The sequence below is a fragment of the Cucurbita moschata genome, unplaced genomic scaffold (genome assembly GCF_002738365.1).
Source record: "Cucurbita moschata cultivar Rifu unplaced genomic scaffold, Cmos_1.0 Cmo_Scf00005, whole genome shotgun sequence".
NCBI lineage: Eukaryota > Viridiplantae > Streptophyta > Magnoliopsida > Cucurbitales > Cucurbitaceae > Cucurbita > Cucurbita moschata.
In genome coordinates, this window is record NW_019268521.1 from 4319511 (window position 1) to 4341857 (window position 22347).

The window sequence follows — 22347 nt, forward strand, 5'->3', positions numbered from 1 at the left end:
AAAAAAAAAAAAAAAAAAAAAAACAAGAAATGAAACTTTTTTCATTGATGATATGAAAAAAAACTAATGCTCAAAAATACAAACTCTACAAGAGAGCGAAAAAAAGAAATGGTCAATTTCGAAAGAAATTCATCCTTTGTCTCCTTAAGTTAAAGATTTAATAAATTTTCATCGACCATTTCTTTTAGAGAGAGATGTTATATAGTCAATCATTTTTACTGGTATTAGTAAATTAAGCGTCTGAAAGAAGAGTTGTGTCTTGGCCATACAAATCTAACAATATGTTATATGATCTAATATTTTGCTACTCATGTGTTTTGCTTCTGATCACGTAGTTGTTTATTGGGGGCTATATACAAAGCAGGAGAATACATTGCATCTGTTTAGAAATAATACACATGTATTTATCTTTCTCATTAAAGAGATAGGTCAGCAAAATATGGATCCATGGTTGAATAATACTTGACAGATGATTCTGTGCTTTTTTTTTTTTTTTTTTTTTTTTTTTTTTTTTTTTTTTTTTTTTTTTTNTTTTTTTTTTTTTTTTTTTTTTTTTTGCCCCTCACGTTTGTTCCTTTAGATCATGGGAAGATTTAATCGTGCACGTGCTGCACAACTCACTCTCCCCCACTTTACCTGCCAAACACCCCTGTTTATGCCAGTGGGAACACAAGGTATAATTTCCAATGGCAATCCAATTTCTCATATGCATTCCTTGCGGAAAACATATAACTTATAATCTCTACCATTTGTCCAATTGCACGCAGCTGTGTTTGAAATTAAGTTTATCTGGTTACAGGGACAATTAAAGGGTTGACAACTCAGCAGCTTGAAGAGATTGGTTGTCAAATTATACTTGGAAATACATATCATTTAGCACTTCGTCCTACTTCCGAGCTTATTGATGAACTGGGAGGTCTCCATAAGTTTATGAACTGGCCCAGAGCAATGCTTACTGATTCTGGCGGGTTTCAAATGGTTGTTTATCTATGTTCGATTCATTTTTACCATTTTTATTTGTATATTTTCTTACATTTACAACTCCTTTTCATTCTTGCTTCCTTATGGAAGTTTGGAAGGATTTTTCCATTTTTCTCAAGGAAATGTTGATTTTTCATAAATAAAATTAAAAAAAAAAAAAAGAAGGAAAGGAAAAAAGAAAAAAAAGCTTGGAAGGATCGAAAAATTTTGTCCTTTCAAACTTAATTCACCTAATATGTTACTTGGACATTATTGTATTAGTATAATCACTGATATTACGTGCTGATGAATCCTTAACTTATATTACACCAGGCGAGGGCAATTAGATAAAATTATTAATAGGATAGGACATTGGGTCGATAGTTTATTGTAGATGAATATTATCTGCACAGGAAAAACTCACGGTCTAATAGTCTTAAGTCTTTAGATATGTATTTGTTAACATGATAGTTGAGTTAAGGAGGCAACTTGCTGCCAGAGACAATGTTTCCTTGAGATGCTCGACACTTGACCTCAGAGTTTGTCGCTGATGTTGAAATAATTCAACCAAAGGAGTTGGCTGTCTCAAAACCATTGCTCTAACTGAAATAAGGAACTTTTAAGCTCTTTAAGTACAGGATCTGGTATGGGATTAGTATGGCTAGATTCATCAGAATATGCATTTATAAAATACCAACCCAAATTCCATTTACTCTACTATTCTTTTTAAATTTCCTACTGTCGTTATAATTTCTTTATACCATTTTTATTAGCTTTCTTGATAGTATTTTCTTAACGAAGGTTATATTCTATTCAATGTTCACTAGGTTTCATTGTTGCATTTAGCTGATATCACCGAAAAAGGTGTAACATTTCAGGTACTTCTCTCAATGTTTTATTATCATTATTGTTATTATTTTCTGAGCAAGAAATAAACATTCTCAGTGTTAACTTCAAGTTGTTAATGTTATTTATGCATAGGACAGCTTTTAGCTGACAATTGTATTTAGCATTATCTTTTGGCTAATAATTTTGTTGATTTATTGAAGAGTGCTCTAATTCTCTAATCCTTTTAGAAAGAGAAAAAAAACTAATGCAAGTTTTCTTTCTTCAGTCTCCAGTTGATGGGAAGCCAATGCTTTTGACTCCTGAGGAATCAATTCAAATTCAAGTAGGTTAAGATATGGTTGTTTGATACTTGGTGACGTTATTCGTATACTTTTGGTTTCTTATAAAAACAAATGTAGTCTTATTCTTTTTACTTAAGTAACCTAAAAAAGGGTATTTCATAGTAATGGACAGTCATTTGCCCCATGGTTGACAACACGTCCACTCCATTAGATACTGCTTGCTCAAATGAAAATAACTAAATCAAATATGGTTGACAACACGTCCACTCCATTAGTGCTCATCTCTTTCTCTCCTGGCTCTTGAATTTTTAGAATGTTAAGATGTTATTACTATGAAGATCTTTATTTTTCTTGACGAGGCACATAAATTTTATGTGCATGACATTCACTTGTGTACAGTTGAATATTGCTCGCACCACATCAAGACCTGGCATGAATTTTTCATAAGCTAGAATGCTCTAAATGCACTATTCTATTTTTCCTTGTGTGACTTCATTTTTATTTCCCTCAATTTTGCACAGAACAGAATTGGAGCAGATATTATTATGGCTCTTGATGATGTAGTAAGAACAACCATTACAGGTCCAAGAATTGAGGAGGCCATGTACCGTACTCTTCGGTGGATAGACAGATGTATAGCAGGTAAAATTTTCCAGTACTTGCATATATACAGAAAGTGCATTAAAAAAAAAAGGTTGAAGCACTTGCCTGAACATGGACTATAAATATTTATAACTTTTTCAAGCGCTTATATAAATTGTAAGCACAAATATTTCTCTGTGTTGAGTGTTGATTTACTTGACTTGTAGAGTTAACCTACTTTTATATTCTATATGAATGTAATTTGTTAGTTTTTTTATTTTAATGTAGCATTATTCGCGCACATGTTCAAACGTTGCCTTTTCCCTGTCCTTAGATCATCCATTTTTATAATTTGAGACATTATTTATTTGTTCATCTGCAACCTTTTATGCTACACAATTTATGGATGTTCCACAAATATATTTGACCAATCATATGAATGGTGTCTTAGTATGTCATTTAAATTCCTTCTACTTCAATAATTAAGAATTGTTTTGCTGAGATACTTTTTATATTCAGCACATAAGAGACCTCATGAGCAGAATTTATTTGGCATTGTGCAAGGTGGATTGGATCCAGTCCTAAGGTATAACTAAATTTAACTTTCTCAGTTAATTGTTCCTCATCGAGTTGTATGATCTTGTCCTTCCCTCCAGTTCCAGAACTTTCGCTTGCATGATCTGATTGTTTATTCTGATGGCAGGGACATATGCGTCAGAGGCTTGGTTGACCGAAATTTACCAGGGCAAGTTTACACTACTTTAATTGGATGATTTATTTAATCCTATTTTGGACATTGTTGGATGCATAAAATGCAGTAGCTTATGGGAGGTGTTTATGAACTGTGGGTTTCTAACTTTTTTGATTTCTTTTAGTAGGGAAGAAAAACTTTCTTTGAAGATAACAAAACGCAAAGGAATAAGTGGAGGAGGCATCTCAAAGGAGAACAAAAACAATACAGCAAAATAACCTCATACGTTAAACAAATAGAAACTTCCTAGGGTTACGATCCGTTAGATTCCCTTTTCAAGCAACCTACTTTTATTTTCTTCATCTGCCCCAATCCTAGAGAACACAACATTCTGAAATCTGACTTCAGCATTGCTGTCCTACTTAATTTTGTTTTGAAATAGAGCTTTCAAAACATGTTCTTTCCTTCAGTTTGAACTCAAAACAACAACAAGCAAAGAGACTGAACTAATAGAGAATGACTTATCTTCTGAATTACAACTACTAGAATCCATCTAATGTCTCCATTTTCACCAGATAGATAGAGCAAGAGAGAGAATGCACCACCCATCTTCCCAGAGTCGAAAAATCCCTTGTTATTGCAATTTGATACAATAGTTAGCCTATGGGAATTTGATTCTCCTTTCATTTTGCTTCGCTTATTTACTTTCTGAGGAAACCTTTACCGTTTCATTATCTGCAAACAAAAGTGTCTGTATGGTGTTGTGTGCTTCAATAGTTGAGTTTCTGAAACTGCCCGTTTCATTCAACAGGTATGCAATTGGCGGTCTGGCAGGTGGTGAAGATAAAGATTCATTTTGGCGTGTTGTTGCTCAATGTACTGCTTCACTGCCCGAGGACAAGCCTAGATATGTTATGGTAATAATTTTTATAATTCTATAATTCTTCATGCTATCATTTTTTTTCTTCTTTCTATTGTTGATTTTTATAATCTTGTCAGGGTGTCGGTTATCCATTGGACATTGTAGTATGTAGTGCGTTAGGTGCCGACATGTATGACTGTGTTTATCCAACCCGTACTGCTCGTTTTGGCACAGCGCTCATACCTGAGGTGAAAACATTCTGAGCTTTTGGATCAATTTGTATGTGCATTTGCATTTTTGCTACAAAGTCATTGTAACCAGATACAAAAAATGTATGTGTGTGTGTGTGTATTAATTAAAAAATAAGTGATTGGAACTAGATCTCATGTATTTGTACCAAAATCAATGATTTACTTGAGAGAAATCTGTCTATTGGCATGACACATACCATAACCATTATAAAAAAACGGTTCAGCAATGAATTTTTCTTGGTGCGATGCTTACTAGTATCTCCTTCAATGATTGTGTGTATTACGCAATTATCCTTGTCTTCAACACTATTTATTTGTTGACTTGTGAGGTGCTGGGACTGAGGAAATGAGGGATAATCTTTTTATACTCTTTCAGTTACAGTCTTGCTTAATTAGTCACCCCTTGGAGCTTAATCCGTTTGTGGTATTCACCGCAGGGAGTTTTAAAACTAAAACACCAAGTGATGGCTGATGATACCCGTCCCATTGATCCTACATGCGATTGCATGGTATACTTCGACAGTTTTGGCTTCTTAGTAATTAGTTCTTTGCATTTTAAGGAGACACATTATGCATCTGCTTCATCATTTACTACCTTAGGTCTGCAGGAACTATACTAGGGCCTACATTCATTGTCTTGTTACAAAATATGCTATGGGTTCTCAGCTACTCTCATATCACAATTTATATTACATGATGAAGGTATGGGACATTATCTTGCCTAAAATACATTTCCCATCTTGTTTCTTTTATTGAACTAACTGTGGGAAGTGTTAAAAATTCACAGCTTAGCAGAGATCTACATTCTTCAATTGTTCAGGGGCAATTCCCAGAGTAAGTTTTCCATTTTGTACCATCCAAGGGCTAAGTGTAATTTACCCTCCTATTTATGTTTCCAAGTTTGTAAAATTCAATGCCCAGTTATTATTTATATCTTCACGCATCCACTCATTTTTGCTAGAAAATCTAAAATGATACAAAGAGAGATTTTATTTCAAGGATCATACCTGTGAAAGTGATTCTATTATTGAATTTTTCCTTTTCCATATTATTTTTTAAAAAATAAACAACAAAAATATCCATCTTAATTTTCTTCAAAAAGAAGGAAAAACCACTTCACGAAGATTTTAAAATAAGCCACATAAAAGTTTTATTATACAGGACATGGTTTGTAATTGCTTCTAATAATAGCCTGCTCAAACTTTTGCAGGTTCGTTCGCAAGTTCTTGCAGAGAATGGTACTGGTTCTTGGAAATAGTCCTCCGTTTCTCTCTTTCTGTCTCTCGCACACACACACCCGAATCTTATCCAAGTGCTTAGCTCATGACTTGCTTCAGTATCTTGAATATTTTAATGATATGACATCAGAGATTTTTGTGACTCGAAAAAGAAAAGGAGAGATAAAAAACAATAGCCGTTCCAATTGACTGAATTCTGTGTCTTTTCGGTTCAATTTGTTGCACATTATAGCCGTTATCTTGTCTAATTTATAGCTTCTTTGCTGTTTTATAGTTTCCTCAGGGTGACGTGCCGCAATGGGTCTGCAATGCTATGGAGGTTGCCGGTATCGACATCTCTTCCTGTTGTGCTCCTTTCACTACAAGAAATACTGTTTTTAGTGACGAAATTTCGTCGCTAAAGCCACAGAATAGTTGCAAAAATCCTTCAGCGACATAAACAAAAACGTCGCTGAAGCCATTTCAATGAATATTTTTTGCAACATTCTTGGAGAAAACATTGCAAGGTTGCCACGAATCTAGATATCCGTTGCAAGAATGTTTACGACAAATTGTCGTCATTGCTGACATTTTTGCGACTGCAACTTATTTTTGTTGCAACTTTCTTGCAATGAAAGATGTTTCCGTAGCAGTTTCGTCTCTAGGCCAACATTTCTTCTAGTGTTTGTCTTCATCCGTGGATTAAAACCAAACCATCAAATAGGAAACTGGTTAGTTAGGCTTTATCAGGGTATCGGTAATAGAATCAATATTTTTTTTACGGGTTAATGCAGCATAAATTTTGTAGGCCATGTATGCTGCTTCATTAGTTAATACCGCATATTGATGCCTTAAATTTTTGTTTCGTACTCGAACTATTGTAGACTTCTGCCATACAGTGGCCATTATCATTATTAATCCGCATTTATTTAATTCAACTTGTCTTAATCCTTCATATTTTCTGATTTAATTCATACAAGTAGGAGTTTCTGTCAATCGCTTTCTACCATTAATCCTTGTTTTGTAATTTATATTTGATGGGATATGGTGATTGACTAGGGAGTGCCTGATTTCGCCTATATGATGTCTTATTAGATATAGACGTGTACCTAATATCTTCTCATAGGGGCTTAGATTCCCATTCTATGGGAAATATGTTTGTCTTCCATGAATTTCATCTCATCATGCATGGCTTTTCATTTAGTCGTGGATTTATTATTAGTCACAGAGATTGAGGCTCGTTTGGATGAGCATATGCGCTATACTGTGTCTATCCAATCCCACAACCTTCTGATAAGACCAACCCCTAAACTCGCGCGCATCCATATCAATAAGTCTCAAAAAGAAGGATTTTTGAAAAGAAAGTCATGTAACAGTCTGAGCCTACCGCTAGTAAATATTGTCTGTTTTAGCTCGTTATGTATCGTTGTCAGCCTTACAGTTTTGAAACATGACTATTAAGGAGAGTTTTCCACACCTTTATAAAGAATGCTTCATGCTCTCTAACTGATGTGAGATCTCACAATCTACTTCCCTTTGGGGGCTAGCATCTTCACTAGCTAGCGTTTTCACTAACACACCGATTGGTGTCTGACTCAGATACCATTTGTAACAGCTTGAGGCTATTGCTAGTAGATATTATCCGCTTTAACCCGTTACATATTGTTACCAGCCTCATGGTTTTAAAACACGTCTACTAAAGAGATGTTTCCACACCCTTATAAGGAATACTTATTTTCCCTCTCCAATGAATGTGGAATCTCACAGGTTCATTTGTAGGATCTGTGTGTAGGCTTCTGATATCCCTTTGATGGCACCAGAAAACATAGGTGCCATTTCTTCTCTTGTATGCAATTTTTGCTGTCTGTTTCTTTAAAAGACTGAAGGGATTGGAGAAACATTTTGAAGTTGAAAACAAGCTCGAACCAGAGAGAAAAATGAAGATCGCAGCTGAATTAGAGCTGGAGCCAAAACAAGTGACAATTTGGTTTCAGAATCGCAGAGCCCGTTGGAAAGCAAAGAAATTAGAGAGAGATTATGGAGTTCTTAAAGTGGATTACGATGCTCTTAAGCTGGATTATGATGTTCTTGAGAAAGAGAATGCTTCTCTTGCTGCAAATGTATCGAAAATCTGTTAAGAATAACGACTCTCTACAATGGTATGATATTGTCTACTTTGAGTATAAACTCTCTTGCCTATGACTATGCTTTGGGCTTCTCAACAGACCTCGTACCCATGATCAACCTCTAAATTAGCCAATGTGGGACTCACTCCCAACAATCCTCAACAATCCTCTCCTCGAACAAAGTACACCATAGAGCCTTTCTTGAGTCTTAATGTAGCCCTCAAACTGCCTCCCTTTAATCGAGGCTCGACTCCTTTCTTTGGAGTCCTCGAACAAAGTACATATTTTGTTCGACATTTGAGTCACTTTTGACTACATCTTCGAAGCTCACACCTGACATCTGCGAATTCTATTGACATGGTCAAGTTAAGGGCATGTCTATTTTAAATATAACTTACTTAAAACATATATTTAATGACTACATTTCTAAACAGACGTCAAACTACAATAGGTATAGTTGTCGTTGACTCAGCTAGAGAATCAAACCTTTGCTTGACTCGTCTTAGACATAGTTTCATTTGAGTAAACATAATCAATTATAGTTTGGCCTCCTTCGTATAATCTTTTGTTGGACTTGGGTTTGGGTTTTAGTTTTTATTTGATTTTCTTAATTTTGAATTATATCATTTCGTTATGTCCTAATACATTATTTCTTGTGTACTTGATTTTAGTTCAAAGTTTGGGTTTCAGTTTTTATTTGATTTTCTCAATTTTGAATTATATCATTTCGTTATGTCCTAATACATTATTTCTTGTGTACTTGATTTTAGTTCAAAAGGCTTTCACTTCGTGCTTAATAAGTTTGGCTTAATGTTTTGAACAAAAGTTAGGTTAAGACACTTTTCGTGAGTAGAAAGTTGTAGGTTCGACTCTTATTTGGTGCAACTTTATTTATTTTTTTAGCAAGGTTTTTAACATTAGTTCATATGTCTTAGGTTCGACCTCTACCTAGGACACCTTTATATCTTGGTGTAGGTGCATCTCTTGACCATTCTCTTGACCATTGGTGCTTGTAGCTTAGTAGATAGAGTGTCTATTTCATGACTACATCTTCCTACTTGGCATTACTTTATTTTATTTTATTTTATTTTTGGGCGCCTTTGTATGTTGGTGGATCTCTCAACCAATGCCTTTGACCATTGGCGCTTGTAGCTTAGTGGATAGAGTGTTTGTTTCTTATGTAGAAGTCACAGGTTTGACTCCTACCTAGTGCAATTTTATTTTTGTTTTTGGACGCCTTTGTATGTTGGTGTGTGGTGCATCTCTCGACCATTGGTGACAACCTTTGTATGTTGGTACATCTTTCGACCACTAGTTTAACCATTGGCGCTTGTAGCTCAGTGGATAGAGTGTCTGTTTCCTAAGCAGAAAGTCGTAGGTTCGACCCCTACTTGGCGCGATTTTATTATTGGACGCCTTTGTATGTTGGTGCGATGAATCTCTCGACCACTAGCTCAACAATTGGCGCTTGTAGCTCAGGTTTTCTAAGTAGAAAGTTGTAGGTTCACCCCTACTTGGCTTGATTTTATTTTTGGATGTCTTCGTATGTTGGTGTAGTGCATCTCGGACCAATGGTGCATGGTGCTTGTAACTTAGAGGTAAGGTGTTGTTTCTAAATTAAAAAGTCGTAGGTTTGTATGTATGTGCATCTCTAGACCATTGACAACCTTGTATGTTAGTGGTCGTAGGTTTGAGACCCCTTTCTGAATTGTTGCTTGGGGCTTGTAACTTATGGATCAAACATTTTTTTCATAAGCAAAAAGTTGTAGGTTCGACCCCTACCAGATGTGATTTTATTTTTGGATGCCTTTGTATGTTTGATCCCTTTCTGACGTGTTTTTATTTATTGTTGCTTGGGGCTTGTAATTTATGGATCGATCATTTTTTTCCTAAGCAGAAAGTTGTAGGTTCGACCCCTACCGGATGTGATTGACTGATTTTATTTTTGGATGCCTTTGTATGTTGGTGTAGTGCATCTCTTAGACCGATTTTATTTTTTGATGCTTTTGGATGTTGGTGTAGTGCATCTCTTGACCAATGGTGCACGGTGCTTGTAGCATTAGTGGATAGAGTGTCTGTTTCCTAAGTAGAAAGTCGTAGGTTTGACCCCTACTTGGCGTGATTTTATTTTTGGATGCCTTTGTATGTTGGTATGGTGCATCTCTTACCATTGACGACAACTTTTGTATGTTGGTACATCTCTTGACCACTAGTTCAACCATGGGCACTTGTAGCTCAGTGGATAGAGTGTCTATTTCCTAAGTAGAAAGTTGTAGGTTCGACCCCAATTTGGTGTGATTTTACTTTTGGATCATTTTATTTTTTTATGCTTTGTATGTTGGTGTAGTGCATCTCTTGACCATGGACAACCTTTGTATGTTGGTGGTCGTAGGTTTGACCCCTATTCGGCGCGATTTTATTTACTGGTGCTTGGCGCTTGTAGCTCAGTGGATAGAGCGTTTGTTTCCTAAGCAGAAAGCCGTAGGTTCAACCCCTACTTGGCGCGTTTTTATTTTTGGATGTCTTTGTATGTATGTGCATCTCTCGACCATTGACAACCTTTGTATGTTGGTGGTCGTAGGTTTGACCACTATTTGGCGCGATTTTATTTACTAGTGCTTGGTGCTTGTAGCTCAGTGGATAGAGTGTCTGTTTCCTAAGCAGAAAGTTGTAGGTTCGACCCCTACCTGGTGTGTTTTTATTTTTGGATGCCTTTTGTATGTATGTGCATCTCTCGACCATTGACAACCTTTGTATGTTGGTGGTCGTAGGTTTGATCCCTATTTGGCGCGATTTTATTTACTGGTGCTTGGCGCTTGTAGCTCAGTGGATAGAGCGTCTGTTTCCTAAGCAGAAAGTCGTAGGTTCGACCCCTACCTGGCGCGTTTTTGTGCATCTCTCGACCATTGACAACCTTTGTATGTTGGTGGTCGTAGGTTTGATCCCTATTGTGCTTGGCGCTTGTAGCTCAGTGGATAGAGCGTCTGTTTCCTAAGCAGAAAGTCGTAGGTTCGACCCCTACCTGGCGCGTTTTTGTGCATCTCTCGACCATTGACAACCTTTGTATGTTGGTGGTCGTAGGTTTGATCCCTATTTGACGCGATTTTATTTACTGGTGCTTCGCTTGTAGCTCAGTGGATAGAGCGTCTGTTTCCTAAGTAGAAAGTCGTAGGTTCGACCCCTACCTGGCGCATTTTTGTGCATCTCTCGACCATTGACAACCTTTGTATGTTGGTGGTCGTAGGTTTGATCCCTATTTGACGCGATTTTATTTACTGGTGCTTGGCGCTTGTAGCTCAGTGGATAGAGCGTCTGTTTCCTAAGCAGAAAGTCGTAGGTTCGACCCCTACCTGGCGCGTTTTTGTGCATCTCTCGACCATTGACAACCTTTGTATGTTGGTGGTCGTAGGTTTGATCCCTATTTGACGCGATTTTATTTACTGGTGCTTGGCGCTTGTAGCTCAGTGGATAGAGCGTCTGTTTCCTAAGCAGAAAGTCGTAGGTTCGACCCCTACCTGGCGCGTTTTTGTGCATCTCTCGACCATTGACAACTTTTGTATGTTGGTGGTCGTAGGTTTGATCCCTATTTGACGCAATTTTATTTACTGGTGCTTGGCGCTTGTAGCTCAGTGGATAGAGCGTCTGTTTCCTAAGCAGAAAGTCGTAGGTTCGACCCCTACTTGGCGTGTTTTTGTGCATCTCTCGACCATTGACAACCTTTGTATGTTGGTGGTCGTAGGTTTGATCCCTATTTGACGCGATTTTATTTACTGGTGCTTGGCGCTTGTAGCTCAGTGGATAGAGCGTCTGTTTCCTAAGCAGAAAGTCGTAGGTTCGACCCCTACCTGGCGCGTTTTTGTGCATCTCTCGACCATTGACAACCTTTGTATGTTGGTGGTCGTAGGTTTGATCCCTATTTGGCGCGATTTTATTTATTGGTGCTTGGCGCTTGTAGCTCAGTGGATATGGCGTCTGTTTCCCAAGTAGAAAGTCGTAGGTTTGACCCCTACCTGGTGCGATTTTATTTTTGGATGCCTTTGTATGTATGTGCATCTCTCGACCATTGACAACCTTTATATGTTGGTGGTAGTCATAGGCTTGACCCCTATTTGTCGCGATTTTATTTATTGGTGCTTGGTGCTCGGCGCTTGTAGCTCAGTTGATAGAGCGTTTTCTAAGCAGAAGTCCTAGGTTTGATTTTTATTAGTCTCCATTAAAAAAATATATATATGATTTTATTGAAGTTAGGTCTTAACTTAAAATAATAATAATAATAATAATAATAATAACAAACTTGTAATTTTTAATTTTCAATTTGTTTCAAATGCAGACCCATTAAATAAAAATCAATTCATTCCATATCGATATTTTTTAATTTATTTTTTCATATATATTTCTTAATTTTATTAAAAACTATTTGAGTTGGATGGGTTGTATATATTTCTAAATTAGACCTAAAATAAATAAAAATGCAAACATATTTTATTTTTAGTAATTTCTTATTTTTTTTATTTTTAGTTCGTGAAAAATAGTGCATACTAGATAATAGTAAAAAACAAAAAAAATCACAACATTTTATTTATTTGTTATTTGTTATATATGCATTATTTAAAAAATAGTGTGAAATTAATAAATCTTAATTACGTTGATAAATCATATATTGTAAAAAATATATAAACAGTCCACTATTCGGTCAACTTTTATACACGAGGGCGGTTTAAGTATCGTTAATGGTTACTTAAGAATAATATATATCTAAGTAAAAAATATAAAAGATTTGAATCTGATGCTCGAGTTTGTGAAGCTTTTATCTTATTAAAAAATAAAAAATAAATATTTTTGGTTGAAAAATCCAAATTCTTTTGAAACAAAAAGAAGTTGAAAAATTCCAATTCAAAGTTGTCTTTGGTCTCAAGCAAGGAAGATCGAAATCCCAAAACGGCATCGTTTTGAATGGGCTTTGAATTTCCACGCCGCCTTCACGGAAAATAAAAAACGTTTTGGTCATTTCCATTGCGGCGGAAAATGAAAAAAAAGAATTGAGAAGTGGAGCCCACCCGAAAACTATCATCCAATCAAAACGCTCCATTTGTCCACGTCACACTTTTGCCGTCAAAGCCGCTCTGTTTCGGAGAAGTTCCGAAGAAGCCTCATATGAACCCTCGTGAAACTTCACTCCTCTTTTCACCAATAATACCGCGTTCTTTAAATTTCAAATTCCCAATTCCTGTCAAGCACCAAAAACGACCTCCGCAATGGCGAACTTTCACAGATCCAAATCCGACTACGACGATCGCCGCCGCTGCAAACGGCATCCGAAGCACCACCAATCTCCCGGCGTTTGCTCGCTCTGTTTGGCCGAAAAGCTCTCGCAAATCGTCTCCACGAAATCGTCACGTAAAGTCTCCGATTCTCTTTCTTCTTCCTGTTCCACATCTTATTACTCCTCTGCTTCCTCTTGTTCTTCCTGTTCTTCGCCGAATCCTCCTTACGGTTACAATACGGATCGCCGTAAGGCTTTCGTGTTTTCGGCGTCTTCGATCTTTAAAAAGAGTAGATCGATGGCGTTCGCGCCGAGATTGAGACGAGGAACAGAGAGCGATAGTGGAAAGAATAATAACCTAGGGTTTTGGTCGAAGATTCTTAGACGGCCGAGACGGAAGATAATGGAATTTGAAGAGGTTTTGATGCACTCGAGAACTGTCGTACAGAGGGACGTGCATGGCTGAATAGAATCCGCTCGATTCGGCTGATCTGAAGATACGCGAAGATCGTAATTTCTTCATTCGTTTTCTAATTCTCTTTCTTCTTTTTCTTGTTCAGATGCAATTCAATCGTTAGGGTTTGAGAAGATTTTGTTTCTGTATATATGTAATTAAACCATACGAATTTGCTTAGAAACCGCCTTCCATTCCATTCTTTTCCTATGATTTTTTGGATTTTTTTTTTTTTTTTTGCTATATATATAAACTTTGACCTAAATAATTACTTTTTGTTAACATTTCGTTTTTTTTTAAATAATTATCACATGCTAAAACTTTTTTTTGTTTGTTTTTTTAATCTAATTTCAAAAACATCTTTAAAAAAAAAATTAATATTCTCATCCTACCCACTCCGTGAATTATTATTAAGAAATGCTGATGCGATAATCAATATCATATATTAAACCGTTAATAATAACCACATTAATAATTTTAATTTTTTATCATAGATGAACTAAAGCATAGTTTTTAAATTTATATCAAACAATTAATTTTAATTTTTTAGTATGTTAATAATGACATAATAGATTTAATTAATTTATTAAACATTTTTTAAATTTTAATATCAACTCGACATAAATTTAATGACTATACTGGTAATTTATTTAATTTTTTAATATATTAATGACATAATGGACTTAATTAATTTATTAAACATCTTTTAAAATTTAATATTAACTCGAAATCTAATGACTATATTTATAATTTAAGCTTAAATAATTTTTTTTAAAAATTTTTTTGTTTAAACGTAAATATTATTTAGTTTTTTAATTTATAATTATAATTATGCATAATATTTCTATTAAGATGGTGTTTTAATAGAATAAATGTCAATAGTAATAAATATATTTAAATTAACGTTTATCATTTTCTCAAAAATAAAAATATTAAAAGAAAAAACAATAAGGACTTAAATATGAATAGCTATCTCTTGGATCTCATAAAATTCATTATGAAATAAAATATATTTAAATATTTAAAATTGATATTTTAAAGTTTTATACATAAATATAAAAAATAAAAAATAAATAAAAATCTCTTATGAATTAAATTTTGGGTTTTGTTGGCTTTATTATTTTAATATTTTATATATTAAATTTTTTTTAATGCAACCCGTGAAGCACGAGAATTTAAACATTCGACCTCTAAAAGGATAATACATGTTAGTTTTCGTTCAATTAATTAATATGAAATGTTATATATAATTGTATTATTTTAAAAAGTTTAAATTAAAAATAAATTAATTTTCCACATAAAAATATCTAACTTATTTTAATTTAAATACAATGAAAACAAGGATTAGGTTTGATTATTGGAGTTTGTATTTGACACGCTCACCCAATAGATATTCAAAATATATACCATAATTTATTATACGCATTCAAAACAATAATAATTTATTATTCTATTAAATATTGAGAACAACAAATTCAATAAAGTATTTAGCACATTAGTTATTATTCTTATTCATAATTCAAATACGCATCAAAACATCTCGACCCATTCTATGTTTGCCTCTATGCCTTTATTCTATTTTTTTAATTCAAAAATCTATTGCTTATAACAAGCTTTTATCTCGTTTTTTATTAAACATTTTATTATAATTATTGTATATTATCCATAAGATAATGTACAAATAAATTATTACTAATTTTGTTCTTTATTAAGTTAATATTGATATTTAGGGGTTTTTAATATATATATATATATATATTAGATAATATCTGACGGTTGGGTTTTGATTCTGGAGAGAGTCGGAAAAGTTCTTTATTCAAATTTTCAAGAGGCACTAGAGTGGAGTAGGTCGAATTTGACCAAACCACTGTAAAACTACGGTTCATATTTTCTATTTAATTTTAAAATTATTATTGTGATTTAATGTCGTTGATTATTGTTTTCATTTGAACTATTTTGTTCTAGTCATTGTCATTTTTTACTTGTTTGTAAAAAGTTTTATTAAAAAATGAATGAATCATGTAAATTTAAATAATTTTGTGGTCCATATATTTATGAATTTTGAAAGAAAATATGAAGACGTATTTAATATAAATAAATATTCGAGAGATTATTATTATTTATTATTTATTTTTTGTTTTAGTGTAATAAGTAGACACATGTTTAAAATTCAATTTTCCCTTTTCTTCTCCAAGTAAACTGCATAGGGCCGAGCTCATATCTTCTCGGTTGTGAAGCCCTCTGAATCGCAATCGCAGCTCTCTTTCGATCGATCATCGCCCTCAATTTCATTCAGCGCTCTCAGCTGTTTCAAGGTTTGTTCCTAATAATGTGTTTGTTTTTGGCTTGCTTTGCTGAATGAATGTTTGTTCTAGATTTGTTCTACATTTGATCTTGGTTTGTCACTCATGGTTCGAAGTGAGCAATTACGCGATGAATCTCTCTCTTTCGTTTCATATTTATTTATGAAATTATCTCTTCAATTGTGAACTTGTTATTTTGAGATACCGAAATTCTGTACAACAGTCAAACTATAGCAACTTCGTTGTTTGGCACACGATTAGTCCTAACTTGGTTGGCAATCTTCTCTTCGTTAAAAGTTTTAAAAAGGGGAAGAAAATGTGTTTTGTTCCTTGTTATGTGCTCACATAATGATAAGATAGACAGACAAGAAGATTACGCTTGTTATTCTACTTGCTCTTTGATAATTGGGGTTTTAGGGTTCTACGTTTGGAGGCGGAGAGATGGAAGGTGGCGAAAACCGCCTTCTCCCAGCTGGTGCTTTGCCATTGTTCCAGGAAGGCATCGGGTTGGTTTTATCTCGTTGGTCAGCTCTTCAATTGGCAGTGGAAAACGAGTGGGGCGGTCGGGACTCTCGTCGTAAAGTCGAACTATTATGCTCCGACATTCTCACATGGTTTACTCAGAACAAAGGTAATTTTTGCCCTTTCCACTTGGGTAATCTTTTACCTTCCTTCGTGCATTGTTCCTCTTTCTGCAGTTTCTCAGGTCCAGTAGTGTTGTTTATTGCAAGCAATTAAATATTTATTTGTTGTAACTTCGTGAAGAACCAGTTTGTATAATCATAGAAAAGGGAAATTCATTTAGTGGCTTAATAAGCGTTTTAAAATGTCCACAGAGGCGCATGCCTAGGCATGGCCCCGACGTCTCGCTTCAAAGAAGTAAGGCTCCCCCAATGAAGAATACCCGAGGAAATCTCCCTTAATTACTTTTAAGAAAGAAACTCATGAATATTGTTAAAAAGCATTCTGAAATAAACTTAAAATTTTCATCATCTTATTATTTGTAATGCTTTTTTTTTTTCTTTGTACATAAAAAAAATTATATGTATATATCTTTTGTTTGGTAAAAAAAATCCAGAAATATAGTTTCTAGCTTGTATTTTGTCTGATATTCACTTAGGTCGTAGTGGAACTTGATACCATGTAAGCAAGACGTTTATAGTTTCCCATTAGAATACTTCATTTTTTTTATTTTGATCTGAGAGAGTTATAGTTTTTATCTTGCAGAGCCACTATATATTGATGATTTAGAAATGATTCTTGATGAAGCTTTGCTTTCGTTGAATACTCAGGTTGATGATGGTAGCATTGAGGAGGTATATTTTATACCCTTAATTCTTGTTAGTCTTTGTGGAAAGCCCCTTTCCTCATACTTAAGACCTAGTTAATACAATTTTTTTGCTTGAGTCTAGTTGAAATTCATTTACTTAATCAAATAAATTTATTGTATATTGAGTTTAGTTGTTTACAAATGACTAACTACTGTTGATGGGTGTTTTTTCTACCCAAATTGTCTCCGGATGATTCTCAATGTGACTTGCTAGAATGGAGTTCTTAAGAGAGATTATGACACATTTGCCTCCACCTCTTAGTCACAATTGCACAATGCTTTTGGTTGGAATCCTTAGAGATATTATTGAACTTGTAGCTATTCATTGTTTTGGTTGTGACTTCTGAAGATATTGATCGGTAGATGGTGGTGATTGTATGATACCTTCGTAGTGAAACCTTATGTAGTTCATTAATTTTTGAATCTAACAACTTGTTACATCTACGTTAAAAGTGAATTTCTTTTCTTTGTAATCATTTTCAATTTTCTGCCAGAGCTAACTGGAAAGATACTTGAGAAGTTCATGATTTCAAATAGATTTGTCTGGTTGCATTATTTACCGGTTCCATGCATTGGTTGGGGAGGAGAACGAAGCATTCTTTATAAGGGTGTGCAAACCTCTCCCTAGTAGACGCATTTTAAAATCCTCAAGGGGAATCCCGAAAGGGAAGGTCCAAAGAGAATAATATCTGCTAGCGGTGGGCTTGGGCTGTTATACTCATTCTCCTTGTTTCCCTCTTCCTCTTTTATTAGAATGCTTGGTTGAAGTAGAAGAATACGATACCGGAAAGAAACATATGGAGAAAAAAACAGGATGGGGTAAAAGTTGAACGAGGTCAATGATGTATTATCTTGTGTTTAAAATCACTTCTGAAAAGTGAAATGTGTTCCTATCTTGTAGCTCCTTCAAGAATTGAGTCGTTACTCTTATTAATGGATTTTTGTTTCTTGTGTTGCTTCCTAATAATGCAGGTAGCTGAAAGATTGATTGTCATGCATGAGGAATGTCTGGATGGTAACTTTAGCTCTATCGAGAAGTTAAGGCAATCCCCTCTTCCTCGAGTTGCTCGTTCTCACGTTAGTCAGGTAACATGAATGTTTGTCCTAAACTGTTTCGTTTTTTCATAGGTTCACTTTTGAAGTTCAAAGAATATGTTAAAAAGGAACTTAATGTCAGTGTTATTCCTTGGTCTACATTGCCGTAACTCATGGCCAAAAAGAGGCAGTCTAGATGGAGAAAATGACGAAGATGGTAAAGAGAGGGCATGGAAGAAAATTGGTGGTAGAAGAATGTAGTGGAGCTAAGAGAGGAATGTGAATGAGTGTAAGCTTCGTGACCCGAACTTGATTGACTAGATGTGGGTTTTGGGACTTCAGCTTGGACGCGGGACTGTTTAAATGGCAAAGAACCCCTTAGTCGCCGAGTCTAGTTACTATCTTTTTCCAAGTACTTTCGAATGCGAGGTGCCATTTCTGTCTTCTTTGTTAGACTGGAGGCCCTTCATCTAGCATGCTCTCTTTTGTGGGCTTGTTCGTTTTTCTTTCATATATATTCTTTTCAATGAAAGTCAGTCTCTTATCGAAAAATAATAATAACTCATGGAATAAGAACTTGTAGAAGAGATTTTGTGACAGTCCAAGGCCACCACTAGCAAATATTGTTCATTTTCACCCATTATGTATCGCCATCAGCCTTACGATTTTAAAACGCGTCTGTTAGGGAGACGTTTCCACACCCTTATAAGGAATGTTTTGTTCCCCTCTCCAAACCGATGTGAGATCTCACTGATTAAAACCCCCACTAACGCAGTTTTCTGCATCAGCTCATTATGGGTCAATCATAATTGCATCTTTGGGAAAATGTCCTTCATACTACAAAACAAACAAAACATTTGCTTCTTATATAGAGTATCTTCTAATCTTGACATTGATGAATTTTAAAGGTTATGAGCGATGATGATGAAGAAGAAGATGAAGAAGAGGGTGGTGATGTTGTTGTTGGAAATGGAAGGAGGGATATGATGGTGGATGCCATACAACCCACGCCTGTCAATCAGCCCACTCCAGAGGCCACAGCTGAAGCCGAAGATGGATGGGTGCAAGTCACATCAAGAAGAAGTAGGGGTACAAGAAATTAGTAAGAACCCTACTTTTAATTATCTATCTCAACTTAATTCATTTACCCTTTTTCTTTGCACTGGGCACTAGCCATCAATTTTGTTTCGTCCCAAAATAGACAAAATGTTGGAATTCAGCTTGTGGGAGAACTCACTTAGGGATGGTATGCCATTGCTTTCTTTAAGTATCATATTTATCCCCCATGCCTTCTGGTTACTCCATTATATACAATAGGTATGGTCGTAAGATGGAGTTTGCCTTTTGAACACCCGTATCTAAACATATATATCTCAACTAGTTGAGCTATACTTAATTTGGTTTGTGATAGATATACACGAAGAACACCATATGATTAGAGGATGTTGATCCAAACGTGGTTGAATGCCAACGTTTCTTGGTAAGTGAATTGTGGTAATACCTTTTGAACATCGTTTTTAAATATACATATCTTAACCAGTTGAGCTATACTTAATTTAGTCTGTGATGGAGAAACACGAAGTACACCTCATGATTAGAGGATGTTGATCCAAACGTGGTTGAATGCCAATGTTTCTTGGCAAGTGAATTGTGGTGTAATACCTTTTGAACACCCATCTCTAAAGATACATATCTTAACTAGTTGAGTTATACTTAATTTGGTCTACGATAGAAAAACACGAAGAACACCTTATGATTAGAGGACGTTTATCCAAACTTGGTTGATTGCCCGTGTTTCTTGGTAAGTGAATTGTGGCAATTTTGTTCGAAGGGAAGGTCGAGAATGTGCTTCTATTTTGTATCGGGCACTTTCATTTCATCAATAAAAAGTTTTTTTTTGGACGGTTTACTTGAATTGAATTGAAACTGTCTTCAGAGAAGAGGAAAGCGACCCATCCAACTTATTATCGTGCTCGACTTCGGTGGGCCGACCAAGGTATGTGTATGATAAATTTTGGTTTGAATAGGCATTTAATTAGTCACCCACACCCATATTGTAATGATTTTGAGGGAAGAAAGCTAGTTTGTGGATTTAATTGCCCCATCTTGACATTTTTCTATTGAAATTGGACCCGTTCCACCACCCAACAACAAGCCCCTGTTTAATTAATTATATAATTATAAATAATTAAAAAAAATTCAGTGTCGGTCTTGACTTCGATAATTCAATTCTGTTCCGTATTGACTACGTTCACTTAGACCACTAAATACATTTAATTACTCACTTCACTTTAATTACCCAATATATATATATATTATATTATATTTATATAATGCACTAAAGTCATTAAAATTAGCTTAGCTTCCGTCCGACACGTCGTTTTGCAAAACCTGACAACTACGCAAACGCACGTGTAACACGAGGGAATTACAAAAGAACAGAAGGCTGCCCAGGGCCCACTCGATTGCACCAAAAGTAACAAGGATCGTGTGCCACGTGGTGTACGATGATACGCTGAAAGCTTCTTTTCTAATCAATAATTATAGCGTAAAGTTCCCAACTCGAAAATTATAATTTTATATTAAAAAAAAAAAACAAATTCGGACTTTATTTATTCTTCATTAATCACGAACAAAAGTTTAATGAGTCGGGTGTCCATACGAGCAATTTGAATAGTGTTCACAATCTATCTTTCTATTTAAGTTGACTTTATTTTTTTTATTAGTCAACTCACGAACCAAAAGTCAACCAAACAAACATTTATTTTTCCATAATTAGTTCGAGGTAGTCATGTTATCCGATCATATGAACACTCTTATATAATATAAATAAATAAATAAATAATATATTGACAAAGTATTTCCACGTCAATGAGAAAAATCAATACCTGGCCTAAGAAGCACGTCAGAAGTCTTCGTTTCCAATAACACAAACAAGTTAAGCACAAAATCTTTTTAATTTCTATTTTTAATTTTTAAATTTTCAGATCAGAAAAAAAAAAAAAAGAAGGTAAGATCCAGCTTTTATTTATTATTTATTTATTCAAAAAAGCCAAGAAAGGAGAAGACGACAGGATGATGATTACGTGACTTTAAAAATATGTCAGGTATTTACATTTTCCCTAAATTTAAATTAAATTAAGTTTAATTTAATTTTTAAAAATTAAATTTTCTAATAAATACAAAATACAAAACTGAACCGGAATAAACGTGAACCGAACCGGGAATGGGAACGGGTTTGGGGTCATAAATAAGGGCACATGTGGGGGGTTAAATGTATAGATTTACGCACTCACGCCCATGCACGTCACCCGATGTGCTGCATTGGGATCCAAGCTTTGGACTTTTTACCCCCTCAAATTTATTACCATTCCTTTTTTTTTTTACCCTACCTATACTTTTTACTATTAATTTATTACTCTATAAAAATTAATTCAAGAACTAAAATAGGAACTTTTTAAAATTACGCGGTGTGAAACTTAATTTTAACCGCTTGTTTGGTTTTTTTTTTTTTTTTTTTAGAATTATTTTAATTTATCTATTTAAAAGGAAATTCTTAGAAATTCCACGTGGAAATTATTTTCCATTTATTTTGATTTTTTTTAAAAACTAGTGGGACCCACTGGTGGTATTTTTTAAAAAAATTTAATTTAATTCGTATAAATTACTCCCCTGCAAATGCTACCGAGAAAATAGTCAGAAAACCGCCCGAAAGAGAGTGGCAAAGTGTAGAGAAAGGGAAGAACAAAAAATCATCCCAAATTCAAAACCTCCCCGCTTCCGCCGAGTTTTTTTCCTCTAAAATGCTTGGCCGCCATTGTTTCAGCGATTGAGCTTCAGGAAGAGAGAGCGTGAGAGTCGTCTTCTCGAACGTTTCAGTTTGTAGAGATTGAGAGATGCAGAGGCCGCGGCGGAGAGCGGTGTTGGTCATGAGGAAGCTTCTAACGTGCACTATGTGCTCAATGGCGTTAGTTGCTGTGTTATCTGTTCCTGTCCAGATCTTTCCTTCGTCCAGAGACGTTCCGATCTTCTCTCGATCTCATAGACTCCCTACGGTGATCATCAACCTCCAATTCATTTCTCGCATGTTCTTTCTTTTCTGTTTATTCTCTTGCAGCGGTTTTTTTTTTTTTTTTTTTTTTT

The 22347-nt window shown here is 34.9% G+C and overlaps 4 protein-coding genes and 10 non-coding genes across 14 annotated transcripts in view; all 14 read left to right on the plus strand.

Moving 5' to 3' along the window:
• The window catches only part of LOC111443016 (queuine tRNA-ribosyltransferase catalytic subunit 1-like), an 8063-nt gene extending 1437 nt beyond the window's left edge, over positions 1-6626 (plus strand). The window contains exons 3-16 of the mRNA XM_023080613.1: positions 581-674; positions 800-978; positions 1788-1838; positions 2075-2131; positions 2612-2732; positions 3192-3258; positions 3376-3417; positions 4175-4280; positions 4363-4473; positions 4914-4985; positions 5077-5178; positions 5264-5310; positions 5687-5714; positions 5989-6626. Coding sequence (XP_022936381.1) covers positions 581-674; positions 800-978; positions 1788-1838; positions 2075-2131; positions 2612-2732; positions 3192-3258; positions 3376-3417; positions 4175-4280; positions 4363-4473; positions 4914-4985; positions 5077-5178; positions 5264-5310; positions 5687-5714; positions 5989-6153 — 1242 coding nt within the window. The 3' untranslated portion in view covers positions 6154-6626. The remainder of the gene's footprint in view (positions 1-580; positions 675-799; positions 979-1787; positions 1839-2074; positions 2132-2611; positions 2733-3191; positions 3259-3375; positions 3418-4174; positions 4281-4362; positions 4474-4913; positions 4986-5076; positions 5179-5263; positions 5311-5686; positions 5715-5988) is intronic.
• A 2519-nt stretch (positions 6627-9145) lies between these two features.
• On the plus strand, positions 9146-9218 carry TRNAR-CCU. The gene has a single exon. It is a non-coding gene; the product is annotated as a tRNA-Arg (tRNA).
• A 1034-nt stretch (positions 9219-10252) lies between these two features.
• TRNAR-CCU lies at positions 10253-10325 on the plus strand. Its single transcript has one exon. It is a non-coding gene; the product is annotated as a tRNA-Arg (tRNA).
• A 116-nt stretch (positions 10326-10441) lies between these two features.
• On the plus strand, positions 10442-10514 carry TRNAR-CCU. The gene has a single exon. It is a non-coding gene; the product is annotated as a tRNA-Arg (tRNA).
• A 117-nt stretch (positions 10515-10631) lies between these two features.
• On the plus strand, positions 10632-10704 carry TRNAR-CCU. The gene has a single exon. It is a non-coding gene; the product is annotated as a tRNA-Arg (tRNA).
• A 72-nt stretch (positions 10705-10776) lies between these two features.
• On the plus strand, positions 10777-10849 carry TRNAR-CCU. The gene has a single exon. It is a non-coding gene; the product is annotated as a tRNA-Arg (tRNA).
• Positions 10850-10939: 90 nt separating this feature from the next.
• Positions 10940-11012, plus strand: TRNAR-CCU. The gene has a single exon. It is a non-coding gene; the product is annotated as a tRNA-Arg (tRNA).
• Positions 11013-11104: 92 nt separating this feature from the next.
• Positions 11105-11177, plus strand: TRNAR-CCU. Its single transcript has one exon. It is a non-coding gene; the product is annotated as a tRNA-Arg (tRNA).
• A 92-nt stretch (positions 11178-11269) lies between these two features.
• On the plus strand, positions 11270-11342 carry TRNAR-CCU. The gene has a single exon. It is a non-coding gene; the product is annotated as a tRNA-Arg (tRNA).
• A 92-nt stretch (positions 11343-11434) lies between these two features.
• Positions 11435-11507, plus strand: TRNAR-CCU. Its single transcript has one exon. It is a non-coding gene; the product is annotated as a tRNA-Arg (tRNA).
• A 92-nt stretch (positions 11508-11599) lies between these two features.
• Positions 11600-11672, plus strand: TRNAR-CCU. Its single transcript has one exon. It is a non-coding gene; the product is annotated as a tRNA-Arg (tRNA).
• Positions 11673-12973: 1301 nt separating this feature from the next.
• On the plus strand, positions 12974-13741 carry LOC111443018. The gene has a single exon (XM_023080615.1). It carries the CDS (start codon positions 13075-13077, stop codon positions 13546-13548), a length of 474 nt encoding a protein of 157 aa, XP_022936383.1. The 5' UTR covers positions 12974-13074; the 3' UTR covers positions 13549-13741.
• A 1968-nt stretch (positions 13742-15709) lies between these two features.
• Positions 15710-19671, plus strand: LOC111443017 (pre-rRNA-processing protein TSR2 homolog). The gene is made up of 5 exons (XM_023080614.1): positions 15710-15851; positions 16257-16470; positions 17067-17155; positions 18142-18255; positions 19113-19671. Exons 2-5 carry the CDS (start codon positions 16281-16283, stop codon positions 19305-19307), a joined length of 588 nt encoding a protein of 195 aa, XP_022936382.1. The 5' UTR covers positions 15710-15851; positions 16257-16280; the 3' UTR covers positions 19308-19671.
• A 2204-nt stretch (positions 19672-21875) lies between these two features.
• LOC111442667 (O-fucosyltransferase 7-like) overlaps positions 21876-22347 on the plus strand; it is a 4977-nt gene continuing 4505 nt past the window's right edge. The window contains exon 1 of the mRNA XM_023080132.1: positions 21876-22259. Coding sequence (XP_022935900.1) covers positions 22101-22259 — 159 coding nt within the window. The 5' untranslated portion in view covers positions 21876-22100. The remainder of the gene's footprint in view (positions 22260-22347) is intronic.

Coding starts and splice junctions, on each gene's coding strand:
- LOC111443018 (XM_023080615.1), top strand. CDS start 13,075: ATGGCGAACTTTCACAGATCCAAATCCGACTACGACGATCGCCGCCGC.
- LOC111443017 (XM_023080614.1), top strand. CDS start 16,281: ATGGAAGGTGGCGAAAACCGCCTTCTCCCAGCTGGTGCTTTGCCATTG. Junction 17,156..18,141: donor ATGATGGTAGCATTGAGGAG/GTATATTTTATA, acceptor CTAATAATGCAG/GTAGCTGAAAGATTGATTGT. Junction 18,256..19,112: donor CTCGTTCTCACGTTAGTCAG/GTAACATGAATG, acceptor TGAATTTTAAAG/GTTATGAGCGATGATGATGA.